General features: G+C 42.3%; 1 protein-coding gene across 10 annotated transcripts in view; it reads left to right on the forward strand.

The window, feature by feature from the left end:
• Nucleotides 1–24,006, forward strand: part of pcloa (piccolo presynaptic cytomatrix protein a) — a 64,864-nt gene that overhangs the window by 33,197 nt on the left and 7,661 nt on the right. For 3 of the 10 annotated variants that reach the window (XM_017712199.2, XM_017712202.2, XM_017712207.2), the window contains 17 exons: nucleotides 158–1,674; nucleotides 2,028–4,089; nucleotides 5,745–5,813; nucleotides 7,056–7,132; nucleotides 9,446–9,521; nucleotides 10,849–10,974; nucleotides 13,069–13,177; nucleotides 13,307–13,371; nucleotides 13,613–13,812; nucleotides 14,307–14,357; nucleotides 14,538–14,668; nucleotides 16,677–16,703; nucleotides 17,240–17,333; nucleotides 19,501–19,572; nucleotides 19,969–20,206; nucleotides 21,615–21,800; nucleotides 23,254–23,403. In XM_017712199.2, coding sequence (XP_017567688.1) covers nucleotides 158–1,674; nucleotides 2,028–4,089; nucleotides 5,745–5,813; nucleotides 7,056–7,132; nucleotides 9,446–9,521; nucleotides 10,849–10,974; nucleotides 13,069–13,177; nucleotides 13,307–13,371; nucleotides 13,613–13,812; nucleotides 14,307–14,357; nucleotides 14,538–14,668; nucleotides 16,677–16,703; nucleotides 17,240–17,333; nucleotides 19,501–19,572; nucleotides 19,969–20,206; nucleotides 21,615–21,800; nucleotides 23,254–23,403 — 5,250 coding nt within the window. The remainder of the gene's footprint in view (nucleotides 1–157; nucleotides 1,675–2,027; nucleotides 4,090–5,744; nucleotides 5,814–7,055; nucleotides 7,133–9,445; nucleotides 9,522–10,848; nucleotides 10,975–13,068; nucleotides 13,178–13,306; nucleotides 13,372–13,612; nucleotides 13,813–14,306; nucleotides 14,358–14,537; nucleotides 14,669–16,676; nucleotides 16,704–17,239; nucleotides 17,334–19,500; nucleotides 19,573–19,968; nucleotides 20,207–21,614; nucleotides 21,801–23,253; nucleotides 23,404–24,006) is intronic. The other 7 variants (XM_017712204.2, XM_017712206.2, XM_017712208.2 and 4 more) reach the window with 5 other exon arrangements.

The raw sequence follows: 24,006 nt of genomic DNA on the forward strand, positions 1-24,006 counted from the left end.
CTGCATGCAATTCACTGATATTTGAATTTTGTGCTTCCTGTGATCTGGCAAAAGTCACTTTTATTTTGCTTTATTTGGACGAAGCATGGCTTTCTTAGTGTTTTGATCAAAGCTTATATCAACTGAGCTCGTTATTGACAGTCTGAACTTTTAACAGGTGAAGCTGTGGACTACTCAAGCAAATCCACAGGAGTGTATTCTGGACTTACAATTCCACCATACTCTCAGGCCAGAATAACATCTACAGTTGGAACTCACTTTGGAGTTCCTAGTGTCCTGAGATCTTCAAATGGAGTGGTTTACTCCTCTGTAGCAGCACCAGTTCCTTCTACATATGCTATAACTACTCAACCTGGATCTATCTTCAGTATGACATACAATACTCTGTCAGGTATGCATACAAGTGACACAATGCCATCCTTGTCAAATCTGCAGAGTCAGCCGCTCACTAGATCACACAGCTTCCTCTCCACAATTGCTGTGACTACAGCAGAGGACCAAGAAGACATGCCCTTGAATCTGGAGACAGGTGTCTCTAAGGATATTTTTTCAACAGGCCTCTCAGAAGTACCTCCTACTGTAACCACAGTAGCAGCACTAGACTACACAGATGCCTCACTGGAAGCTATTGCAGCTTCACTAGAGGCTCTGTCTTCCCCCATGGTTCCGGGTGATGAACAGTATCAGATGGAGCGTGAGCTTTTGGAGTTAGAGAAAATAAAACAACAGCGTTTTGCTGAAGAACTAGAGTGGGAGAGGCAAGAGATTCAGAGATTCCGGGAGCAGGAGCAGCTTCTAGTACAGAAAGAGTTAGAGGAGCTACAGGTCATGAAGCAGCAGATTCTATGTCAGCAGGAAGAAGAGAGGCAAGCTCACCTCATGATGCAAAAAGAGACGTATGCTCAGCAGCAAGAGCAGTTGGAGCAAATTCAGAGGCTCCAAGAGCAGCTTAGACAGCAACTGGAGGAGCAGAAATACAGGCAAATGTATCCAGGTGAGATCCATGAGCAGACACATGGTGTCATTGTAGGGACTGACAAAAAGATGGACAGTGGCTGTCAGACAGATGAAGAAGACAATACAGACAAGGCCTATACTGCGGGAAGAAAAAAGAAGAGTGCCAAGAAGAGTGTAGACAGCAGTGTACAAACAGATGATGAAGATCAGGATGAGTGGGAGGTTCCTGCTCGAGGGAAACGTAGTAGGTCACGAAGTGGTAAATACAGTACAGGTGAGAGGAGTGGAGTTTCAGTGCAGGCTCTTACAGAAATCTCTGTACAGACAGATTCTTCAGGAACACTTAGAGGACACACTGTCCAGACAGACACTAGGGTTGATTACCCTGACTCCCCTAAAAGACGTCCTACCCCATTAGAGATTAGCCAGTCTCCACATCTCAAAGCAGACACCTCCACTCTTCAGGTTGCTCCAGCTCCCCCTAAATCCCCAAAAGTCCTCTATTCGCCAATGTCCCCTTGTATGTCCCCTAGCAAATCCCTTGAGTTTGTATCCTATGAGAAATCTCTTGGGGACACCAGCCCACAGAAAACACATGGAGCAGACCCATCCAGGGCACCCAAAGTTATGCAGCGGTCACTATCTGATCCCAAACCCATGAGTCCAACTGCAGAGGACAGAGCAGCTGCCAATTTCCAGTACTCTGAGGGTTATGCTGTAAGTATATATTTTTCATCTTTAATAGTGTATGTGTGATATTGCATCTTTATTTTTAATCTCATTAATCTAATTATTCATATTAATCTTATTTTATGTATAATCCATTACAATGAATGCAGTATTAAAGGTATCATTATGTTCTCATTTAGTTTATTTGATGGTTTGTGTTTTCTTTTGTTTGAGTTCATCTTTCAGTGGTCCAGACAAGCATTGCCTTTGTTCCTTTTAATATTTTGATTATACAATAGAGAGGTTAACATTATTTAATTATAATGCATTAAAAGTGCTTAAATATTAACTGAAGCATTCATCAATTCAAAATCAAAAACATTGCTTTTTTTGCATGTCAGGGTAAAGGATCTCCAAGTGGCACTCCCTCTGGCACACAGAAGAAAGTGAAGAGAACTCTTCCTAACCCACCTTCAGAAGAGGAGGCTGCCAATACTGGTCAAACCCCATACAGCACTGCATCTGCCCGTCGACGTCTCTGCCGAAGCTCCAACATGGCAAGGGCAAAAATCTTACAGGACATTGATCGTGAACTGGACCTGGTAGAACGAGAGTCCTCCAAACTTCGCAAGAAGCAGGCTGAATTAGATGAAGAAGAGAAAGAGATTGATGCCAAACTGCGATACCTAGAGATGGGAATCAACAGAAGAAAAGACGCCTTACTCAAAGAAAGAGAGAAGAGGGAAAGGGCATATCTGCAAAGTGTTGCAGAGGATCGCGACTACATGTCTGACAGTGAGGTGAGCAACATACGTGAGACAAGGAGGGGTGGAGATGAAGAGGAGGTAGGTGGACATGGACTTGAGAGACCCCGCACTGCTCCACAGTCAGAACTAGATGAGTTTGTTCCTCCACAGACTAAACATGAGTATGGCAAATACTCCCAGTATCAGTACCCACAGTATCAGCAGTCCCTGTATCAGTCTCAACAGCCCTACCAGTCCCAGTCAATATATTCCTCTGTGCCATCTCTCACTGCCTCTCAGCAGCAGAGTTATCACCAGATGTTACTATTACAGCAGAAAGCCAGACAACAGGCTGCTCTTCTGTCTGAATTAGATGCTACCAAAGTGTCAACCAACTATGATACCTCATCTTATCTGGGAGGGAAGTATGGAAATCATCTTGATCTGCGTGGCCTGGAAGAACGTGGTGGCAGCATAGTAGGAAGTCCAATGTCCAATGTGTCAGCAGACTCTTTCTATGCTGACTTGGATCAACACCACCAAACGCCCAGAAGTTACCTGCTCTTAGAGGATGCGGCTGAAATTGCTAAGAGCTCAGCTGGCCTCTCATCAACTAGCTATGGAATTGCTGAGAGGGAACTAGCCAAAGCAGAGCGCCTACTAAGACGCACAGCAGCGGATGTGGGCACAGACTTCCTTGGCAGCTCCTCAAGGCTTCATTCCTATGGTAAAACCCAAGATGATGAGGATTCAATGGAAGAACCATATGAGCTGAAGCTTCTAAAGCAGCAGCTGAAGCAGGAGTTTAGAAGGAGCACAGGCGGTACTGAGAGTTTAGAGCAGCTTGCTGGCCTCTCACATCATTATACTCCTAGCACTGGTGTAACTGGAGCAGGCTATAGGCCATTCCCCAAGTCAGAGAAATACAGCATAAGTAGATTAACCCTGGAGAAGCAGGCAGCCAAACAGCTTCCGACATCTATGCTCTACCAGAAACATAAAAACGCCAGCAACATTGGAAAATACTCCTCCATCCAGGACACTAGGGGCTTAGAGACAGACTATAGTAGCTACCTGGGATCCAGTGGTTCCTCACCAAGGTCAAGCAGATTACTACAGGATGAGATCACCTTTGGGCTTCGTAAGAACATTGCAGAGCAGCAGAAGTACTTGGGCTCAACGCTAGGAGCCAATATAGCTGGTTCACTCAATTTAGGTCAGAGTCTGAACCTGAGCCCAGGTGTGAGGACATCTCTGGGGGAGGACTCGGCTTATCCCAGCGGGAGCCGATCCCGGCCATCCTCTAGACCTTCTTCTGTGTATGGCCTAGACTTATCTCTCAAAAGGGACACTTCCAGTTCTTCCCTGAGGCTCAAAGCAGAGGGTGACCCATCTTCAGAGACTTCTGCATATCAGACACCATCAGGTAGGACAAAACCTACCAGTCTGCCTATTGGCCAGGGTGGACGTGGGCGAATCCCAATCGTGGCACAAAACTCTGAGGAAGAGAGCCCGCTGAGTCCAGTGGGTCAGCCGATGGGTATGGCACGGGCATCTGCTGGTCCGCTCCCGCCTATATCCGCCGACTCCCGCGACCAATTTGGGTCTTGCCTCTCCCTCCAGGACCCCCAGCAACAGCATCTCAGGGAGGACTCAAGCAGAGGGCGCAGCTATGTGCTCATGGATGACCTGCAGGGCACAATGTCTGATAGTGAAGGTAACTTTTTTCTCCTCAGACTGTCCTTCTTGAATACCAAGTCACACTCATTTCCTTCAAATTTTCTTTGGCTATCTTATTGTCTTTCTTTTCCTGAGTGTTATTTTTTTATTGGTGTAAAAATGTTCATTCATTTGTTGTATTTACCAATGTTCAGGCACTTTCTATTCTGTGTTGAAATCATGGTACATTAATTTATGTTTCATCAAACATAAAAAGTATATGTATGGGGTTATACTTTGCTTGCAAATTTGAATGCTTTGCATGTTTTCTCTCTGCTAGCTGCCCATTTTGATTCCTACTTCTACTTATGCTTGCACTGTCTTTCTTAAAAAAATGCATGAAAAGAAGGCATCGTGTATCTAACTCTGAGAGGTCCTGGATATTTTCACATTTGCCATTTCTCAAGAGTTTGGGTCAAATAGCCTTGCTACTGTAGTTCCAGACAGACAACATAACTGAAACCAGGCAAAAACAATGTGTTATGGTATAAAAACGTGCCTCCAGATTGGCAACATTTTAAACAATATGCAAATTAAGATATAACAAAAGACAATAAAGGACAATAACAAAAGAACAGAATCATAAAATACAGAAAAAAGGTTCACCTGTCCTCACACAATATTCACAAAAGGTTGAAGTGTTTTATGATTTGAAGTACACATACTGTACAACATTACTAGATTTGATTTGTATGAAGGTGGTTTCAAATCATGTATGGAGGGGTGGGGTCAGTCTGTTTATTTAAACTTAAAGATATGTCTTTTTTTACGATAGGGACAAGCAGTCCTCTCACAGTGATTCGTGATGCGCTATGTGTGTTATAATAGTCTGTGTCTAATTCATTTTCAGTTTCTGATCATATGCATGTTTTGTGTTCTTATAATAATAAACTAATGAGTTGCATGTGCATGGTTTTTTTGTTTCTAAATAAATCTTGAGTTCTGGCATGCTAATCTATACTCTGTTTAACAAAAAGTTTGGTCTCACTTTTTTTGGATAGTGCATTATAGTCCCGTATAGATTTTCTACAGATTTTCAAATTGTTAACCATCTTTTGAAATTAAAGTTGATTCTAAACAGTGGTGGGGTTAGGGTTAGGATTTGGACCAGGGTTAGGGCTAGGACCAGGGTGAGGGTTGGGTTAAGTTTCGGGTTGAGGTTAAGGCTAGGGTTAGGGTTACAGCCAGGTTTAGAGTTGAGAAAATGATGGTCAATTTAGTAGATATTTAGTTGGTTGTAAACTGGAAGTAAATTAAGTAACTACAAAGCATCTAAAGTGGCCTATCCAGAAAAATTGTTACCAAAAGTCTGTCTCTACTAACAGAGAAGGGTTTGCTTTTCTGAACTTTATTTTTAGAATGATTGCCTCTCACAAATGCATCAATTAATGTTGATATGAAATCAGCTAATAATGCCTTTTAATTTTCAATACAAGCCTGTTTTTTTATAACACTTAACATGCCCAATATAATTCACTAATAATCACATTCATCATAATATCTATTGTTCAAACCCAAATCTAGTGCATCATTTGATTACACACATTTGATCACTTCTTTAAGTGAATTGTTATTATCCCCACACATGTAATACCATATGATGAACGCATCATATGTGCCATCTGGAAGTAAATGCATTTGCCTTGGTTGCAGCACTAAGTGAATCCCTGGTGGGTTTGAACAGAGACGATCCAGGAAACACACATGAGAATGTCACAGACGGTAGAGTATTACCACTTTAGCTTCCAGCTCCCCTACCCCTCCCTCTAACATCCACCTGATCACCTCTGCCCCAACGTCCGCTACTCCCTCCTGCTCCTTCTAACACCCAGCACCAGCCACCCACTCACTCCCTGCACCATGACCACCTGCCTGCCACTCACCCATAAGCCCATGGTCAACTGTATCAGCTGCAGATTCATTTCCATAACAACATGATGTGGGGAGTGTTGAACACATAAATTAATATAATGCTGCAGTAGTTCCTCATGCGTCTGCTTGTTTCATTTTAATTTCATGCTCCCGTTGTTCTAAAAATAACTCCAGTTTTGTTGACACAAGATGCTGCATTGCCACCACTTAAAATAGCAGTATCATACCAGTCATATAGATCTCAAATGTACTGAAAGTTCAGTGCTAAATCTTGACTCTAGTTAAATACATGATAAATTGTTTACACTGTAAACTACACCATTAAATGCCATAGAAAACATTTAATTGGGTCAAGGACTTTTCAGATTTTATGTAAATGTGTAGATAGCCTTCATTTTTCATATCATGCTACATTTGAAATTCAGGTGATTATTCATGTTCCTATTTGTGCTACACCACCATGATGATGTACTGTATGTCCAATATGCACATCCTTAAGATACAATCAAGTAATTTATTACTGTATTCGCATCAAATCTTCTAAATGAAAGATTCAAAAGATTTTATCAGGAGACCCCATCATAGGATACAGAAAAAGGTGTGCATGCACTGCATCCTGCATTGGTTTGCAACTCCCCCCAAGTCTCTCCAACCTTCTCATTGCTTTCACAGAGTAAGATTCTTCTCTGCATTCTAGCAAAATAGTAGCTATCTTTCTATCTCTAATGACCTCTTATTCCTGTCTTTTACGTTTTAAGTTAACATAGTCGTAATCAAGGAGAGATGAGTTAAGAACACAATGATACCTCGTTCCTTTATGCCAAGAAAATGTATACCTTTGACTTTGTCCAAATTTGTAGGTTTATAATCTACAGTAGATTCTTTTAAAATGCCTCCCTCCAACAGATAAAAATAAAATGTCCCCTGGCATATGATATCTTGAGTGCATGTCTGGAACAAGCTTTGAACTGGGGATTCTGTTCACTGCACCTGTCTCTAGTGTTTATATGCCTGGAGGAATTTGGCAGGGTTTCTTTTAACAGGCTGATAGCAAGCTTTAAAAGGCTTGATTCTGATCTGATTTTTCTGAAGCCTACCACCTGCGTCGGGAGGAGACCGACTGGTTTGACAAGCCACGAGAGGATGGACAAGGGCTGGATAGGAGACAGGTGAAGAATACTTCTGAATAAAAACACAAACACTGTCCTCACCCACTTCTATTACCAACTATCCCAAGTATTACAATGAGGAGAAAGAAGAATTTAGACACTTTTTGTTGTTGAATATATTTCCAGGGGTGCCCAATCCTGGTTGTAGAGATCTACCACCCTGGAGAGTTTAGATCCAGCACACCTGGCTCTATTATTCAGATGCCCAAGAAGGCCTTCCTTACCTGGATCAAGTGCAACAGACTAAGGTTGGAGCTAAACTCTGCAGGGTGGTAGATCTCCAGGATCAGGCACCCCTGGTATATATGCACTTTAAATTTACCCACATAATATTGTCGGTACTTACAGCCCTGAGACATCTATGGTAAAAATAATTAACTTTTTTACAGCACTGTGGTTCAATTTTGTCCTGTTGCTCTTTTTCAAGTTCTTCAATTTCCCAAGGTTATGAGGATCTCTCTCATGGACTGCCAGTGCCTCCATAAAGAGTGTTTGGGGTTATTGTCTTGTTCAAACAATCATCTTTTCCTCTGATTTTGTTTCTTGATTGATGAGAAAAATTGTCCTGTAATATCCTCCAGTGCATTGTTCCATTCATGTTTCCCTCACTGATGTAATGCCCTGGCACCATTTGCAGAGAAGCAGCGATCTTGATGTTCCCACCTTCATACTTCACTGTAGGTATGGTATTCATCATATTGTAGCATAGGATGTAGCAGAAGAGAAAAACACAAGGCAACCATGATCTGCAGCAGGATGTGCTCTTTATTGAACACACAGCAAGAGAGGCACATACAAAACACTTGAACTAGATCCACTTGCATGTTATCAAACCAAGGGTACTGATAAGGCTGTTAATGGTCTTTGCTATGTTTCTGTAGCTTTTCAGTTTGAGTGTTGTTTAATAATGTTGTCTCTAGGAAGCTCCTTCATCTTCACCATAATTGCTACTTGTTATGTATACTTTTTTGCAGTATCAATATATGACAAATATATTGTCCATTTTGAATTTGATACCAGGAACATGTTCCAAAGAAGTTGGGATGGGGGCATGTTTACCACTGTTTTATATCACCACTTATTTTAACATCAATCTGTAAGTGCTGGCAACTGAGGAGATCAACTGCTGTAGTTTTGAAAGTGAAATGTCTTTCCATTCTTGCTTGATATAGGATTTCAGCTGCTCAACAGTTCAGCGTTTCCTTTGTCATATTTTCGTTTCTTAATATGCCAAATGTTTTCAATGGGTCACAGGTCTAGACTGCAGGCAGGCCAGTACTCTTTTACTATGAAGCAATACATAATACATGCAGAATGTGGTTTGGCATTGTCTTGCTGAAATAAGCAAGGCCTTTCCTGAAATGACATCATCTGGATGGCACCACATTTGTCTGAAATCTGTATAAATTGTTCAGCATTACTGATGCCTTCACAAGCCATGCCATGTGCACTAACGCACAGCTATATCATGATGCTGGAGTTTCAACTGTGTGCTAACAATAGGCCAGATGCACACTTTTCCACGTCACCTCAGTCCATCTTAAATGGGCTTGGGCTCAGAGAAGGCAGAGGCATTTTGGGATTCTGCTTCAATGCAGTCTTCTTTGCATGGTAGAGTTTTAACTTGCATTTGTGGATGCAGTGAACCCTTCAGACAACGGTTTTCTGAATTTTTCCTGAGCCCATTCAGTGATTTCCACTACAGAATTGTGCCTGTTTTTAATATTGTGCTGCCTGAAGGCCTGAAGATCACAGCCAGCCAATGTTGGTTTTCAGCCTTCTCCCTTACATACAGAGATTTCTCCAAAGTCTCTTAATGCTATTATGTACCATAGATGATGAAATCCCCAAGATCTTTGCTATTTTATGTTGAGAAATGTTATTCTTGAACTGTTGCACTATTTGTCTGTGCAATGTTTCACAGAGTGGTGAACTACTCCTCATCCTTCTGAAAGACTCAGCCTCTCTAGGATGTTCTTTTTTGTACCCAATCTTGTTCCTGACCTGTTGCCAATTAACTAGTGGGTGTTTTTTAGCATTATATCAGCACTATATCAGTCTTTTGGTACATTGCCTCAAAAAACAAAAGTGTCTAAATACTTTTTTCTCCTCACTGTAGATGCAAAGAACAGCCATAGAAACAACTTCGATCTTAGAAAACATGCACCATATATAGTGTCTTTCTCTACTACAAGGTTAAACAGCAAATGCAAAACATTAATGAATTCATTGTAATATTGTGGTAGTCCCAGTGTTTCATGTAGGTGTGAATCTGTGTGTGAATTTGGCTTGTGCTTGTGTGATATGACGCAGGCGAAGTCTCAGCACTACCCCTTTCCTCATGCAAGAGTGAAACTGCAGAGGGATCCTAAAGACCGCAGTGTATCAGGTAATCTCTAATCACTCTGTACACACTGGCTAAACACTCCCTTTATGTTACAATACATGACAGTGACTTAGACACCTAGCAGCCTGTGTTAAAATCAGCCTATTACAAAAAATGATCTTCCTGCAGCTGCCATGCCTACAAAGCAAGGGGCCTCAGGGAAGTAAGTAAAGCAAATGCTTAAAAAGCCTTTTATGGCACCTCCTGCTGATGGTACCTATTCTGTGTCACCAGACAGACATATGCCTATGTACTGCACAAGACATTTGAGGCCTTCTGTGCATTTACTAAATAATAGTGTGGTTGTGGTACTGCTAGCCCAGCTTCTGAAACATTGCTGCTCTAGACTCTAGAACAGAGCAGACATTTCATGGCTTGGCAGTGGATTGGCACCTCTCCACTTTTGTCAGTCACCAAAGGCCAAAATGGTGTGTACTGCTCACATCAGATTATCATCATAATTAACAACCAGTGAACAAACAGAAAGCGGAAGCTGTACTGTATGTGCTGCACTGTGACTGGCTAATTTGTTGCACCTCATACACCGCAATTAAGACGGGGTAATGTCTAGATTGGTAATTACTCAGTCTCAGGACCAACATTCTAAAGTACTGGAGCATTGTGTGAGTCACTGTTTGCATTTGGCTCCTTACAGCCATGTTGTTGCTCATTACATACCATGAATCAAGTAAGCAGATGCACTTGAGGGCCTTGTCTTAATTTCCACCTGTCGTGTGCCTCTAATATGCACCTTCTCGCCAGAGACTGCAAGGGTATCACATTACTGGCTTTGTGTTCTGCAAGCATGGTCTCAAGTTCCCTCAATGAGCCCACGGTTAAAATTTTGCTAATAGGAGCAATCTAGCTAGTGCCCCCTTTGCATCAAACCTAAGATCCTTGCTGAAAACAAACACTCCATCCTGGTCTAAGCTGGTTTATGCTGGTCTAGGGCTGGTCTGGTGTTGGTTTACCAGCATCCAAAACACAACTTTTGTTGGTCTATGTTGGTTTTTCTAGCAGGGACAATACTGGTAGTTTTGCTCACTTTTAGACAAGACAAGCATAGCTATAGCTAGGTAGTTTAATGCGTTTCCCTGCTCTGATTCAATCCGTTAATAAATAAGCCCTTCCTGAGGTGAAGTGGGTGTGTTAGCACAAGAAAACACTGCTGTGAAGCACAGGGGCCCTCCAGGACCATGGCTGGGATCCACTAGTGTAGATTAAGATGTACAGCTATACAAGATTTGAAAGGAATGAAGGTAGATACATTGAAAATGCATTGTAAAGCAAAATGCCTTTCTAATTCAAATGTGATGGATTTGACTTGCAGGGAATGGACTAGGCATTCGTGTGGTGGGAGGTAAGGAGGTTCCAGGCAGCAATGGGGAGATCGGAGCATATGTGGCTAAAGTCTTACCTGGGGGAGCAGCAGAACAGACCGGAAAGATTGTGGAAGGTGAGGCTTTAACAATAGATGGGTTTCCTGTTGAGCCCTGCTTGTGTTTAACTGACTGTGAAGTTTACAGGATGCATCTTGATCCCTGCCAAACCCTCAGGTCTTGTGGAAAGGCCAGGCTCATGACATTTGACGTGGTTTGACATGATGTTTTAGCGAGGAGGATGGAAAAAAGGAAATAAATAGATGCTGATCTGCATGGTGATTCTTCACCTCCAGGGAGCAGGCATGACTCATTTGTGATGGGAAGAGGTGTAAAGATAGATCAAGTCAGGAGTATAGAGCTGCAGTCTGAGCTTGAGTTTGCTGTAGCCTAGAACAATATTTTTTGCCCCACTGATGTGCTGATGACTTTCTCTGTGTTTACTGCAGATGGTAGAGCAAAAAAAAGATCACCAGGCAAACTGTCTGTTTGCCCAGCTTTGATGTCAGCAGGCCTTTAAACCAGTAGCTGTTTATATGCGGATGTCAGAGAAGCAGAGACAAAATTCATGGTGCAGATCGAGCACAGGAGCCTATTTTTGACACTCAATTAAGTGCCATTTAGAAAACATTTGTCAATGTGCACCAATTCAGGTTTGTCAAATATACCCTTAGCATTTGCTCTGTCAACAGCAAGTCCACTAGACCTTTCAGCATGGTCGAAAGTGAAATTGTGATTTCAGTACTTTATAGGTCTTTCCTGGCACTGACCCTGGAATTAGCATTTGTGAGCCATTTTAATCGTGTTGGATTTTCCGAGCTGTATTGATCACAGATGTAGCTCACAAGGAGCACTAATGCTGTGCCTTTCTTCGGGTGTGAGGGTGCACACAAGGCACTGTAAATTAAGCTCTCCTCCGTCTTTCGCACTGCACACTGCAGGTCATAATTTACGAGGGGCTGAGGGACTGGCTCTATCTGTGCTCAAGCTTATTTACGAGACTTGGGCAAACAGCTGGGCTTTGTGTGACCATCTGCAGCCTTGACTTGTACTGCTATCACTTGTCTGTCTTTCATTTTTTCCCTCGTTCCTGTCTCTTTGATTTCAGCTATTTCTATTTTCTTTCTTTATATCCTGCCCATCTTTCTCTGAACACAAAGAAGTCAAAGAGCAGATCTAACCATTCACCATAATGTTTGCCCTTTCTTGCCCTGACCAGTCACTGTTCCCATTCCACATTCGGACCATGCTGCAGCCACACAAAAGCAGGTTTTTGGGAGTGAAATGTTGAAATGTTTCAGCTCTGGCTGTGTGCACTGGAAGCATTTACAGTAGTTGGCACTGATACCACTGTGCTGTGATTCAGTATTACACACGCAGGCCAGGGAGAATACAGCTGTCCATTCAGCTCCTCTTATTGAATTCCTACAGCTTTAAGTGTATGCACATGTTAAGTGTGTGAGCTGTAATCGAGTCATGCACTGAACCTGCAGGAATCCCAAGCATCCATCGTAAGGTGGGAGCACTGCGGCGTAGAAAGAGGGCTTACCTGGCCTACCTCAAGACTCGTTTTCACCTGTGTAAGTGCTCCAAGAGAGCCTTGGTTTGGGTTTGAGTTTGCTGTTTGCTGTGGCCTGCTCTATACTTTTGTCTTTTTGCCGTTCTATTGTCTGCCATGTTGGAGGATTGGCTTTCTTCACAGGGAGTTATGTGATGTTGCTGTTTTACAACAGTGTAATTGAAATGAAATGGGCAATATGACAATGTTGTTATCCTGATAAGTTACATTCTTTTGTCACAAAATGCTTTTCTGAGCAGTCTTCATATCTTCAGTACTTGAAAACACTTTCCAACTATATGTGTAATTAAAAACTGACAACAATTATTCTTGTCAAATTAGATTCAGTGCAGCACAGTAGGTGAAATGTTGGATGAAAATCACTGGATTAACAGTTTTTGATTTTATTTTTAGTATTTTTGTGGTACTACTTTAGACCTGATGGTCTGTTCCAAGTCATCAGAAGTTAAAATAAATAAATACTGTGACATATTGCATATTATGAAAACTTCTTAAAGTATCATGATATTACATTTTTGCCATATTGCCCAGCTCTTAGATGTAAGGTAAGCTTAAGCAGTGCCTACCACTGATTGGGCATGTATACTTGTAGGAATGCAGGTCTTAGAATGGAATGGTATCCCCCTGTCTAGCAAGACATATGAGGAGGTCCAAGGATTGGTCAGTCAGCAGTGTGGAGAGGCAGAGCTATGCGTCAGACTGTGAGTAATAGATTTTGTCATTTTTAGCATGCATTTAGCATCTGATTTCATTGATGTATAATTAGTCAGGTTTTCAAATCCAGCTCATGGTGGCCTGATCTTTATTTCTTTTGCTGTATTCTGTGTCAGGGATTTGAACATGCTTTCAGATTCAGAGGGCTCCCACTTGGACCTTCATGAGCAGGCCAAAGCAGGTACAAAAGGCATCACTTCATTAACAACTTAATCCTCTAATACCATATCTGAAAAACATAAAATAGTATTTATATAAACTACATTGTTTAGTGCATTGCTTTTATTGCTTTTATGCCTTTTATGTAAGCCCATGGATTTTCTTGCCAAAGCATACATTCTCAAACAGCTTAGCTTATTAAACAAAGGGGGAAAGCTTTTGTGTAAATAGATTTTGTCTACTCTCCCTGTGACTGTGTGCAGAACGTCCTCCACGTTCGCCAGGCGTGGACCCCAAGCAGCTAGCTGCGGAGCTGCAGAAGGTGTCTCAGCAACAGGTGCCCAGTTCCTCAGCCTCCTCTCTGACAGCATTGGACAAAGGCTCAGCCTCAGGTGCCTCCAGCGCGGTGCCCAGTCCAGGGCAGCCTGGCTCACCTTCTGTCAGCAAGAAACGCCACAGCAAGGTGCCCCCACACATAGACAGTATTAGTGCATATTAGACTTTCCACAGTAGTTTTGAACAGGAGAGATATGTATAGGGACGGTACCTGCAAAGGCTGCTAACAATTCTTTCTATAATCAATTAATCTACAGACTATTACTGGATCAATTGAACCATTATGTATTCTGCTTTTTCCTTTTTTTCTGCTGTTTCCTTTCACATGTTTTCTTGCCTGTCACAGTGTCCCTATCACTCAGAGTTCTCTCTGTAAGAGAACAGATTTCTTCTGTTTTAGCGCAACAAAACAATAGAAGCCATAAGCCCCAGTGCTTCCTGTAGCACAGTGCAATCTGTTGGCTGCATGCAAGATAGAAACATCATAGAGCATATAGAGCATTATAGAGCAGAACAAATTTGTTTTGGAATGAAAAAAAAAACGTTCATGTCCGTGATCAATTTCATTTGACAACTATTACATTTTTGCCCTTATATCTACCATTTTGATCTTTTCATCAGACTTTAGAAGCTGCAAAGACCCAGTCCCACCCAGTCACTGGTGAGATCCAGGTAACTGTCACAAAAACACTGATCCATTTCTGCTACTATTACTTAAAATACTTTGAAGATATTTCACCACTGGGCTGAGTCCTCAGAACACTTGATATATTTGTAGACTGTAGGATGTGTAGGATATCGCTGCCACTGTACTGTGTCTCACACACTGTTCATCTCGCCTGCTTTTTGCAGCTTCAAATTAATTATGACAAGCAGCTGGGGAACCTCATCGTTCACGTTCTCCAAGCTCGGAACCTGGCGCCCCGTGACAATAACGGCTACTCAGATCCCTTCGTAAAAGTCTACCTGTTACCTGGAAGAAGGTAGGGAAACTGCAGTGACCTGTTTGGACTCAGCACGGCTTGATTAATTTAGGTCAAATTCCAGCGTAACATATTAAAATGCTTTGAAAAATACTGTGTCTAACACATTTCTTTCTTAAACATAACACTGCAGAATCAGTCTGTCTCTTTGAAGTGTGTTGTATTGTATCAATTGATGAAACAGCCAGACTCTTGTGTCCAGTTCTAATGAACAGTTTGCCTTCAACAAATCGCTCTTGTAGGAACAAAACCTTGTATCTCATTTTTTTCAGTTTTTGACATAATTTGAAAATACCTGTTGCCCTTCACATTGTGTGTGAATTTCATGATGAATGGACCAAAAAATGACCCAAAATGACTCGGAAAGACATCTGGTTCTATTGACTTACATTAAAAAGAAAGTAGGTTTTTTACTTCTCCTGTAAAGTCACCATTTTGGAGATACGTTAAGTGATACTTTTTTGATCCCACAACCGGGGAAATTCCACCTCCGCATTTAACCCATCCATGAAGTGAAACACCACATACACACTAGTGAACACACACACTAGGGGGCAGTGAGCACACACTTGCCCAGAGCGGTGGGCAGCCCTATCCATGGCGCCTGGGGAGCAGTTGGGGGTTAGGTGTCTTGCTCAAGGACACCTCAGTCATGGACTGTCAGCCCTGGGGATCGAACCGGCAACCTTCCGGTCACAGGGCCAGATCCCTAACCTCCAGCCCACGACTGTCCTAGATACAAGGTTTTGTTCCGAGACCAGTGATATGGTTGTATGAGGGGAGATTGTGTGACTGAGGGAGGAGAGAAAACTATGAGAACTTGCACTAGATTTCTGGGCCGCATCTGCTGGAAGCCGGCAAATTTTTTTGGATGGACTGATGGTTTTTTTTTTTTTGTAGGACTGATGGATAGAACTGAGGAATGGGGAGGAGATGGGGTGGCAGTGGGATTACAAAAACTTTGTCAAGGGTGATGGAAAGGGAATTTAATTGGTGTTGGTTTATAAGGAGGAGGGGTTTCAGGCATGGGTCTCTCCCCAAATTCAGTTATTCCTGCAAAGACTAGAGTTATAAATCTGTTCATTCTACCTCAATTCTACCTATTCTTCTTTTGTATTTATTGAATTAAATTAATACTCAACTTATTTTTTTCTTATTTCATGTTTATTTGCCTTTAATGTTATAGTTGCTGAACAGTTACTATAATAGAATAAATCAAAATCAACCTTCAGTTTCTTCTGTATTAAAGCACTGTAAAGCACCTTGAGCTGCCACTATGAAAAATGCAACAATGTCATTATTCTCAAAATTTATTATTCCATACATGAATTTAATCTTCAAAAGGACCCTTTAAAAGTCCACATATGATGTTATAATCCTGGTTAAGTACTTCAGATTGTTTGTGTGCATATGTGTGTGTGTGTGTGTGTGTGTGTGTGTGTGTGTGTGTGTGTGTGTGTGCTTGTGTTTCAGTGTGCTGTTTGAGCCAGCATAATAGGAAAATCAATATGTCTGCTTGGTTTATGTGCAACGTGAGAGTTGCTCTTCCCTGAGTTGTTGCACATTTGTGTGATTGTTGCTGCTTGTATGTGTGTATTATGACAGGACATCACCAGCTATCATTTGACCATACATTACCTGTATAGAGCAGAATACAGGGACGCTATTACTGTGCTCCATACGGGCATGTACGCATGAGCTCCTGCATAAGCATCGGCACATACACACACACACACACACACACGCATACTCGCACTCAAACATACATTTACACATGCCTCATACACTTTCACACTACATTTTAAGCATAGCCTTCGCATGAGCTAAACCATCTCAGTTGCACTGGTTCTCTCACTCATTCTCTTTCTCTCTCTCTCTCTCTCTCTCTCTCTCTCTCTCTCTCTCTTTTGCTTTCTCATACAAACACACACACACACACACACACAAAACCACTTCCTCACGCCTTACGGATTGTTGTCTGTTTCTGCTGCATGCTGGATCCCCACAGTCAGGTCATGGTTGTACAGAATGCCAGGTATGTGATTCTCTCCTACAGTACCATCAGAGTCTTAGCTCATATGAATGGCTCAACAAAGCAGCCTTTATTTCTTTAATCTTCGCTTGCTTTCTTACATGTATGTTGCCTTTTATCTTTTTTCTGCATCTCTGGTCATTTGCACATTTTCATAGCTCATAGACGTATGACTGTAAATGATGTGTAGGCCTGGGTCACTGTAGACCTGTATGGTGCATTGTGCTTTGTGTACTTCATTTTTCATTGAGAACATCTGTGAAGTGCTGGTTCATATCAGAATGAAATTTGGTCCAAATCAAAATTCATGAATATCTGACTTTAGACTTCAGGGTTAGGACGTAGCCTTACTGGATATGCAAAAAAGTGCATTTATAATAATAAGTATTTTAATACTTGATGCTGTACTTGTCATACCTTAATGAGAACATCTGTGTGGTGCTCTGCTCCAAGTGTGATTACAGCACATTGTCTGTGATATTTTGGTCCTTTTGCTAATGCCCTGGAGTGACCCCTTGTGGTTTGTGACCCGATTGCAGTGCTGAGAACAAGAGAAGGTCCAAACATGCCCAGAAGAGCTTGAACCCAGAGTGGAATCAAACAGTCATCTACAAGAATATCCACCTGGAACAGGTGAACTGCATACCTTCCTCTTAAATACATTATTAGTTTGGCAGCCCCAAGGGGAACAGCATCATTTAAAGTTTTTAAATGTTGTCCCATTCTGTCCCAAGCATTATAAATAAAAAATACATTTTAAAAAATGTATAAAACTTTATGAAACTTTATAATCAGATTATATGAAATTAGTATGAAATTAGTACCATAAGACTAAGGCTATGCTTAGACAACAGAGCAAAAAGCTCAAACTGTCTTTTGTCTTTACTTGGACAGGTACTGAATGTAGACCCATGATTATACACTTTTTGGATATTGCTATCTAAATGATCTTGTATTAAGAATACATATCTGGGGACAGTTGGTAAACTTTTGCTGCTGAATTGCATCAAATTCTGGTGCTAACAATGGTACGCCCCCCCACCACCACCACCCCCTGCCACCATTCCCTATAGTCCATACACAAATCCCTCTAACACATATTCTCCTAACACCCTGAGTACAAAAACACAAGCAAATCAAGCTACCCAGCAAAATGCTATCGTTATCTAATGAAACTGTGGTAGCACTTTACTGTAGGCTGCTATTCAAAAGGCTACATGACACCTATATAAACTTCTCATGATAACTGACATAGCCTTATGTTTATAAAGGCTTATTCCAATAGCTACTTTAGCTAACTTTGATCAAAACTGGCACATGTACCCTTTATACTTAATTACGCCTATTGGCATAAGCAATAAACATTTATGAAAGGTTATGTCAGTTATCATAACATACTTATGTAGGTGTCATATAGCCTTATAAACAACAATAAAAGAAACAATAAAAGTTTTTCAGTAACACTTTCTAAAAGGCTGTCCAGCCTAGAATTATTGCTACAATGTGCTTTTCTTAGATAGGCAAGATAGTCAAGCTCTGTAATTGTAATATGCTCCTTCACTGGTTCCAACATCAAGCGCTAGAGACCTTCGCTCTGTAACATCACTATACCATAGTAATGATAATTTCTGCTAGCATTCTATTGGATATGCGCTGTTAAGTTAGTGCCAAACTAACAGAGGTTTGCATTGACTTTCCTACATTGGCTAAAACACTGATGGCAACACTAGTTTAAAATCTGACACTTGTTGCCTGTAATGTGCTTTATTGTGTATCTTTTAGTGTTTCAGTAAATCCTTCAGTAAACACTCGAGGAGGCTTTATAACAGTGTGCTTCACATTACTTAGAGCTCTTATAATTTGTTATGAACAGTACTTATAATGCATTATGTTAACAATTCATGATGTATAATAAGCATGGCTAAAATGTGTAATGCACTTATGATGTAATATAGAATATTTATAGCCATGTTTATGTTGGCTTATGAATGCATTATAACATGTTATGAATATGTTTATAGCTGTTTACACATGTGACATTCATAGAAAGCTGTACCAGTTTTCTTGTGCAAGAGGTAATGTTTATTGTTACCACATGCATGTGTTTTTGCACAGGCAGCACACACCTACCCTAAAAGGCAGGCAGCACATCCCACCCTAAAAGGTCTACGATCCCACATTTAGCCCAAAATTTCCCAGGGTTACCTCCATTATTAGGATATTACATTTGAACCTGTAAGACTAAATGGCTATAGGACAAACAGCATTCACTGTTTATTGCCTCTCCAAATGAATCCCGTGTGTCACCGCAGCAAGGAAGGTCAGTGTCTGTGGTGAATGTATCAAGAAATGAAAGTGCTGGGAATCCATAAACCTATAGGCCCAAAACCTTCAGACAAGCATCCTAAATGGAGGCCCTCACTCTTTGTGAGATGGCACTTTCAAAAATCAACAGCCCATAACAGTACTGAAGTCTCAATTAGATAAGAGCTCTTCAGAGGCAATCCCAGGCTTTGGTGTGAACAGGGACCAGTCTCCAAGCTCCCAGAAGTGCTTCAGCTTAATTAAGACCAGAGAGCTACTTCAGTCTCCACAGCTTTAAGATGCAGCTAATGACAGCACTGATTGATACACCGTCACTCGACTGTTGAGGCGAGGCGAACAGGTCTTAATTGAGAGAGAACAGAAGGTAGAGAAGTATGTAGAGAGTCATCTTTTCCTAGAAAACCATCTGGATTTCCTTGCTTCAGTGTTGTTGAGATTGGTGCAGCAACTGTGTTGCGTGTGTGTGTGTGTTTAGCTGAGAAAGAAGACACTGGAGGTCAGTGTGTGGGACTATGACAAGTGCTCCTCCAACGACTTCCTGGGAGAGGTGAGGATCAGTTCATTTTCACTACTATTCAAATGTAAGTTGTCAGTATTGCCATGCTATGCATCAATCATCATGCAATTTTTGAGAATTTTGGGAGCAACAAGAAGGCTTTGAATGATAAACTGTAATTACTTCAAATAGCATTCTGGATATTGATATTATTAGAGCCTCGTTCTTGATCCAGAATCATTCTCAATCTGAACCCTAGTCTCCTAGTAATTATTTGAAACTTGGGAAGTTGCACAGGACTTGGATATTAAAGTTGTTTTTATCCTAGGGAAAACAGTGACTCCAAACATTTGAACAATAGTGTACACAAACACTCCCATACACACAAAGTCGCATACACACAGACAGCTGGTGCATTATATAACCGGGTTGTGTGGCATGGTGTAGGTACTGATAGACCTGTCGAACACGGCTCAGCTGGATAATGTGCCACGCTGGCTGCCACTGAAGGAACAAGGCGAGGGGGAGCACCACCGCCGCTCTCACTCAAGCCAGGGCCGCCAACACTCACCCAAACCACCCGCAGGACACTCGCCCAAAACCTCCGGCCAAGGCAGCCAGGACTCACCCAAATCCTCAGTCATCAAGAGCCGCAGCCATGGCATCTTCCCTGACCCTGCCAAGGGTAGGACATGCGTTTATTCCTCAGGTCTTTAACACTGGACTCACACTGTTTCCTGTCTGGCTGCCCTTCCTGCATCTCTCCCCATCCCCTCCCCACTTAGTCTGGCTCTCTCTATTTTGCTGTCTTTTCAATCTTCGCTTTACTGTCCCTGTCTTTTCTCTCTCTCTCTCTTCTCTCTCTGGCCAGTCTATATCAATCACTCATCATAGCTTTGGCTCCATGCTCTCCCCATATATGTATGTGTTCCGCTCATTACAGCGCTGCGCTCTACAGCGCTCCATCCTAGCTTTCCAACGCAGGGTGAGACAAGGTTGCCTAATCATCACATTAGCTGTGTCAAATAGAACCTCAACAACTGGTACTAAATAACCTAAATAAAGCGCTAAACAGTAAACTGGGCTCTAAAAATACAGACATGAAGACAAACAGCAATAAATGGCCAGTTATATAGGGTATATTGCAAAAACACTCCCACAGCAAACCAGCGCCTCTCTCACGGCTCTAGCAGTTTGACTCATGTGCAAATGTGAACACCACTCTCATTTCACTTGGGAAATCAGTTATTTCTTAACGCGGTCCTACATTAGACTTTTGTGTCTAACAGCTAGCTAGCTAATTCACATTAAGCTATCGCTAGCTAGCACTGACGTCAGAATAGCTATTGAAATGCTTCTGTCATGACTACTATTTATGTTTTACACTGACCCTGTGATAGTTGCTGCTTCTTCTCAGCTCTGTGAATATCTGGCTATTAAAATGCATAATTAGCAGTAGTTATGCTAGGCATCAAACTGCATGACAGACAGCGTCACTGTCAGAACAGAAAATCTCACATCTCCAAACTTCTAATGGACATTAATATAACATTTTACAGAGTAATACTGGAACATTTTCTGTTGGTCTGTTCAGTCTGTTCACCATAAGAACGATCAAATGGAAATATAACTGTCTTGCATGACAGTGACAATATGTTAATGTAATACAATAAAATGACACAATCATAGTCCATGAACCCCTTAAATAGGCAGGACCCAGCAGCAGGCCCAAAGTTTTATTACATACTTCTATAACCTAAAAATAGCCCAGCCAGTTCAGTTTGCGTTGAGACCCTGTAGCTACCGAATAATAAGCCTTAGTAAGTAATAAACCTGGGATTTTACAGGGTTAATGTTATGCTTATTGTAGTTAAATCATTGAGATGATTTCTACTGATATAAGTATCCACATACGAATACAGCTACCAACGTTCGTTGGATATCAAAACCTGCTGTCTTTTGCACATGTTTCAAGGGAGGTCCCAAGAGTTGTGGGCCGTGAGAATGGCGTCTGGATTCGTAACATATTCGAAAAAGAGAGAAAAGTGGGAAATTAGGGACTTGGTGTAGTAATTTGGTTCTGGTTGTTTTAGACACGCAGGTTCCCACTATTGAGAAATCTCACAGTAGCCCCAGCACATCGAAGCCGTCTCCTTCCGAGGGTCAAGCTCGTTCCCATGGGACCCCCCGCGCTCACAGCAAAAGTGGCGCGGCCCGGGCACACCCTGATGACGCCGCGGCAACGGCCGAAGCTACCGGCCAACACCGCCTCCAACCAAGTAAACGACGCAAATAAAGCCTCCACAGCATGGCTGCCTTCACACTCATCTGTTCCTCTTCCAGTTCTTTCTTTGCTACCCCCTTTTCGTCTTTATTTTGTATTTTCTTTCCCTTGTTCTGGTCCCCTTGTGGTCAAAGTCTGTTCACCTCACTGCTTCCTCTCCTGTGTGTTCTCACCTGTGTACTGGAGACACTTGACCACTCTGCACGCACTCGCACACACTCACGCTTGTAGAGCCCTTTTACTGTTCCTGCAAACACTAAGAGCCAGTTAACTTAAAGAAGTAAACATTTTAAAGCTCCAAATGTAAATAAATGTTATGTGAATGTGAATAAAATGTACATACTTAAAATAATATACATCCTTAGATCATAATAAATATTTATTAATATACCTTAATATAAGAATAAATTATTTTTAAACCAGAGAATATTAAAGAAGTTAATTAAAGAACACTTAAAACAGCTATTATCGCTTTAATAATAATATAAATCAGATGATTATCTTAACTATAGCAGCAGCTGACACCTGCTGTCTCCAGTAAGGCTGATGCTTTGATCCAAAATCTTATGCAGCACATAAAATGCACATCAAATGAAAAGAACTCTGACCCAGTTAAGCACATCAGTGCACATAACCCAACAGGCTTAAATAGGATGCTTACTAAGCCACTGCGGGGTCGAACTGTCAATCTCTGCCAGAGAATCTGACCCGATCTGTCAGGAGCCGAGTCATGCAGACCTCCTCTATATGCCAGGAGGTGGTTTAGAAGGGGGTGCCTACATGAGCACATCTGACTGCTGCTGTATCTAAGACTGGAAAAAAAGCTGGGGTCGCCCCTGTTATTGTCACATTAGGGCTAGCTCAGCTGCTATGGGACATCCCTTGCCAGCACATAACGCCTTGAGCACAAAGAGCAGCATCTGAGCCAGCTTTACTCGCTGACCAGTTATCCTGGTCCCCCTTGCACTTCTTTGCCGACTCCTCTATTTTTTGGAACCCTTGTCATTCTGTTGTCCCACCGGGTCGCGTGTTCGGTTTCCGAACGACCCCCCGGCTTTTTCTGCAGCTAATCTCCCTCCACTGAGCCGGCTGTGCATGTGGCCTCTGCTGCCCGCAACCACCCTGCCAACCCTTGCCTCCTCTTCCTCTCTCCCTGTGGCTATTGCTGGCCCACAATGCACCTCAGTGGATGCGCTATCCCCCCTCAACCCAACCCGATCCCCCTTGACCCAACCCCCTTTGCGGCCAGGGGGGCGCGCACTGTGGCTGCATGTGACTATGAAGTATAGTAAAAAGCTGGTGGTGTCCATGTTGTAAGGAGTTCATACTCTGAGTCTCCATCTCGTCCCTCCCCCCCAACCCTCCCCTAACTTCTCCCCAAAACCCCCGTCCTCCCCCCTCCCCTGACCCTTCGGCTTGTACGTGGCCTTACCACTACCTCCCCCCAGCCCAAAATGGCCGCCTCTCCCTGAGGCACCACAGACACAGCGTAGTGGGCGTGCTCACCATAAAGAAAGCGGCGGCCAATGAGATCACTGATGGCCGTCACCTGACCCTCCGCAAAGCCATGTCAGAAGAGAGGCCACAGCTGGACGGAGGTGAGAGTCACAAGTCACAAGTACAAAAGTCAAAGAGCGAGAGAGCGAGAGAGCGAGAGAGAGAGAGAGAGAGAGAGAGGATGCTGAGTTACTAACGCACACCTGTAGAGAAAATGAAGGGGCCTAGACACTCTGCCACTCCACAGATAATTCATGCTGCGACACTCAGCCTTGTCCCACAGTCCACAACGTGCTTCACTAAAACCAGAATCAGTACAAATACAATAGACCGTCACCTGTAGACATAAAGGCAACTGTAGGGGTGACTCGTGTGACCTTTGTGTGACCTCGGCGCAAAGCTAAGTGGATGCCTGGTGTTAGTGAAGCTGTTGGAGCCAGCAGGAATCTGTGCCGAGAAAGCTGTGCGCATGAATTATGTGTTGTGCCAAAATCATGCATTCCACCTCGCACCATCACCCATCACTCAGCCACACAGCCACATAGTGCAACATCTCCATGAGGCTTAATAAGGAAATTAAAATGCACAATTGCTCAAATACGCTTAATTATAATTAACCACATTTTAAATAGAATTACAGACACGTACCAGAATTAGGCTAATGCGATTATTCAGACTAAACACACAAGTTGTATATAATACAC

This window comes from Pygocentrus nattereri, chromosome 1 (assembly GCF_015220715.1).
Source record: "Pygocentrus nattereri isolate fPygNat1 chromosome 1, fPygNat1.pri, whole genome shotgun sequence".
NCBI classification, from domain to species: domain Eukaryota; kingdom Metazoa; phylum Chordata; class Actinopteri; order Characiformes; family Serrasalmidae; genus Pygocentrus; species Pygocentrus nattereri.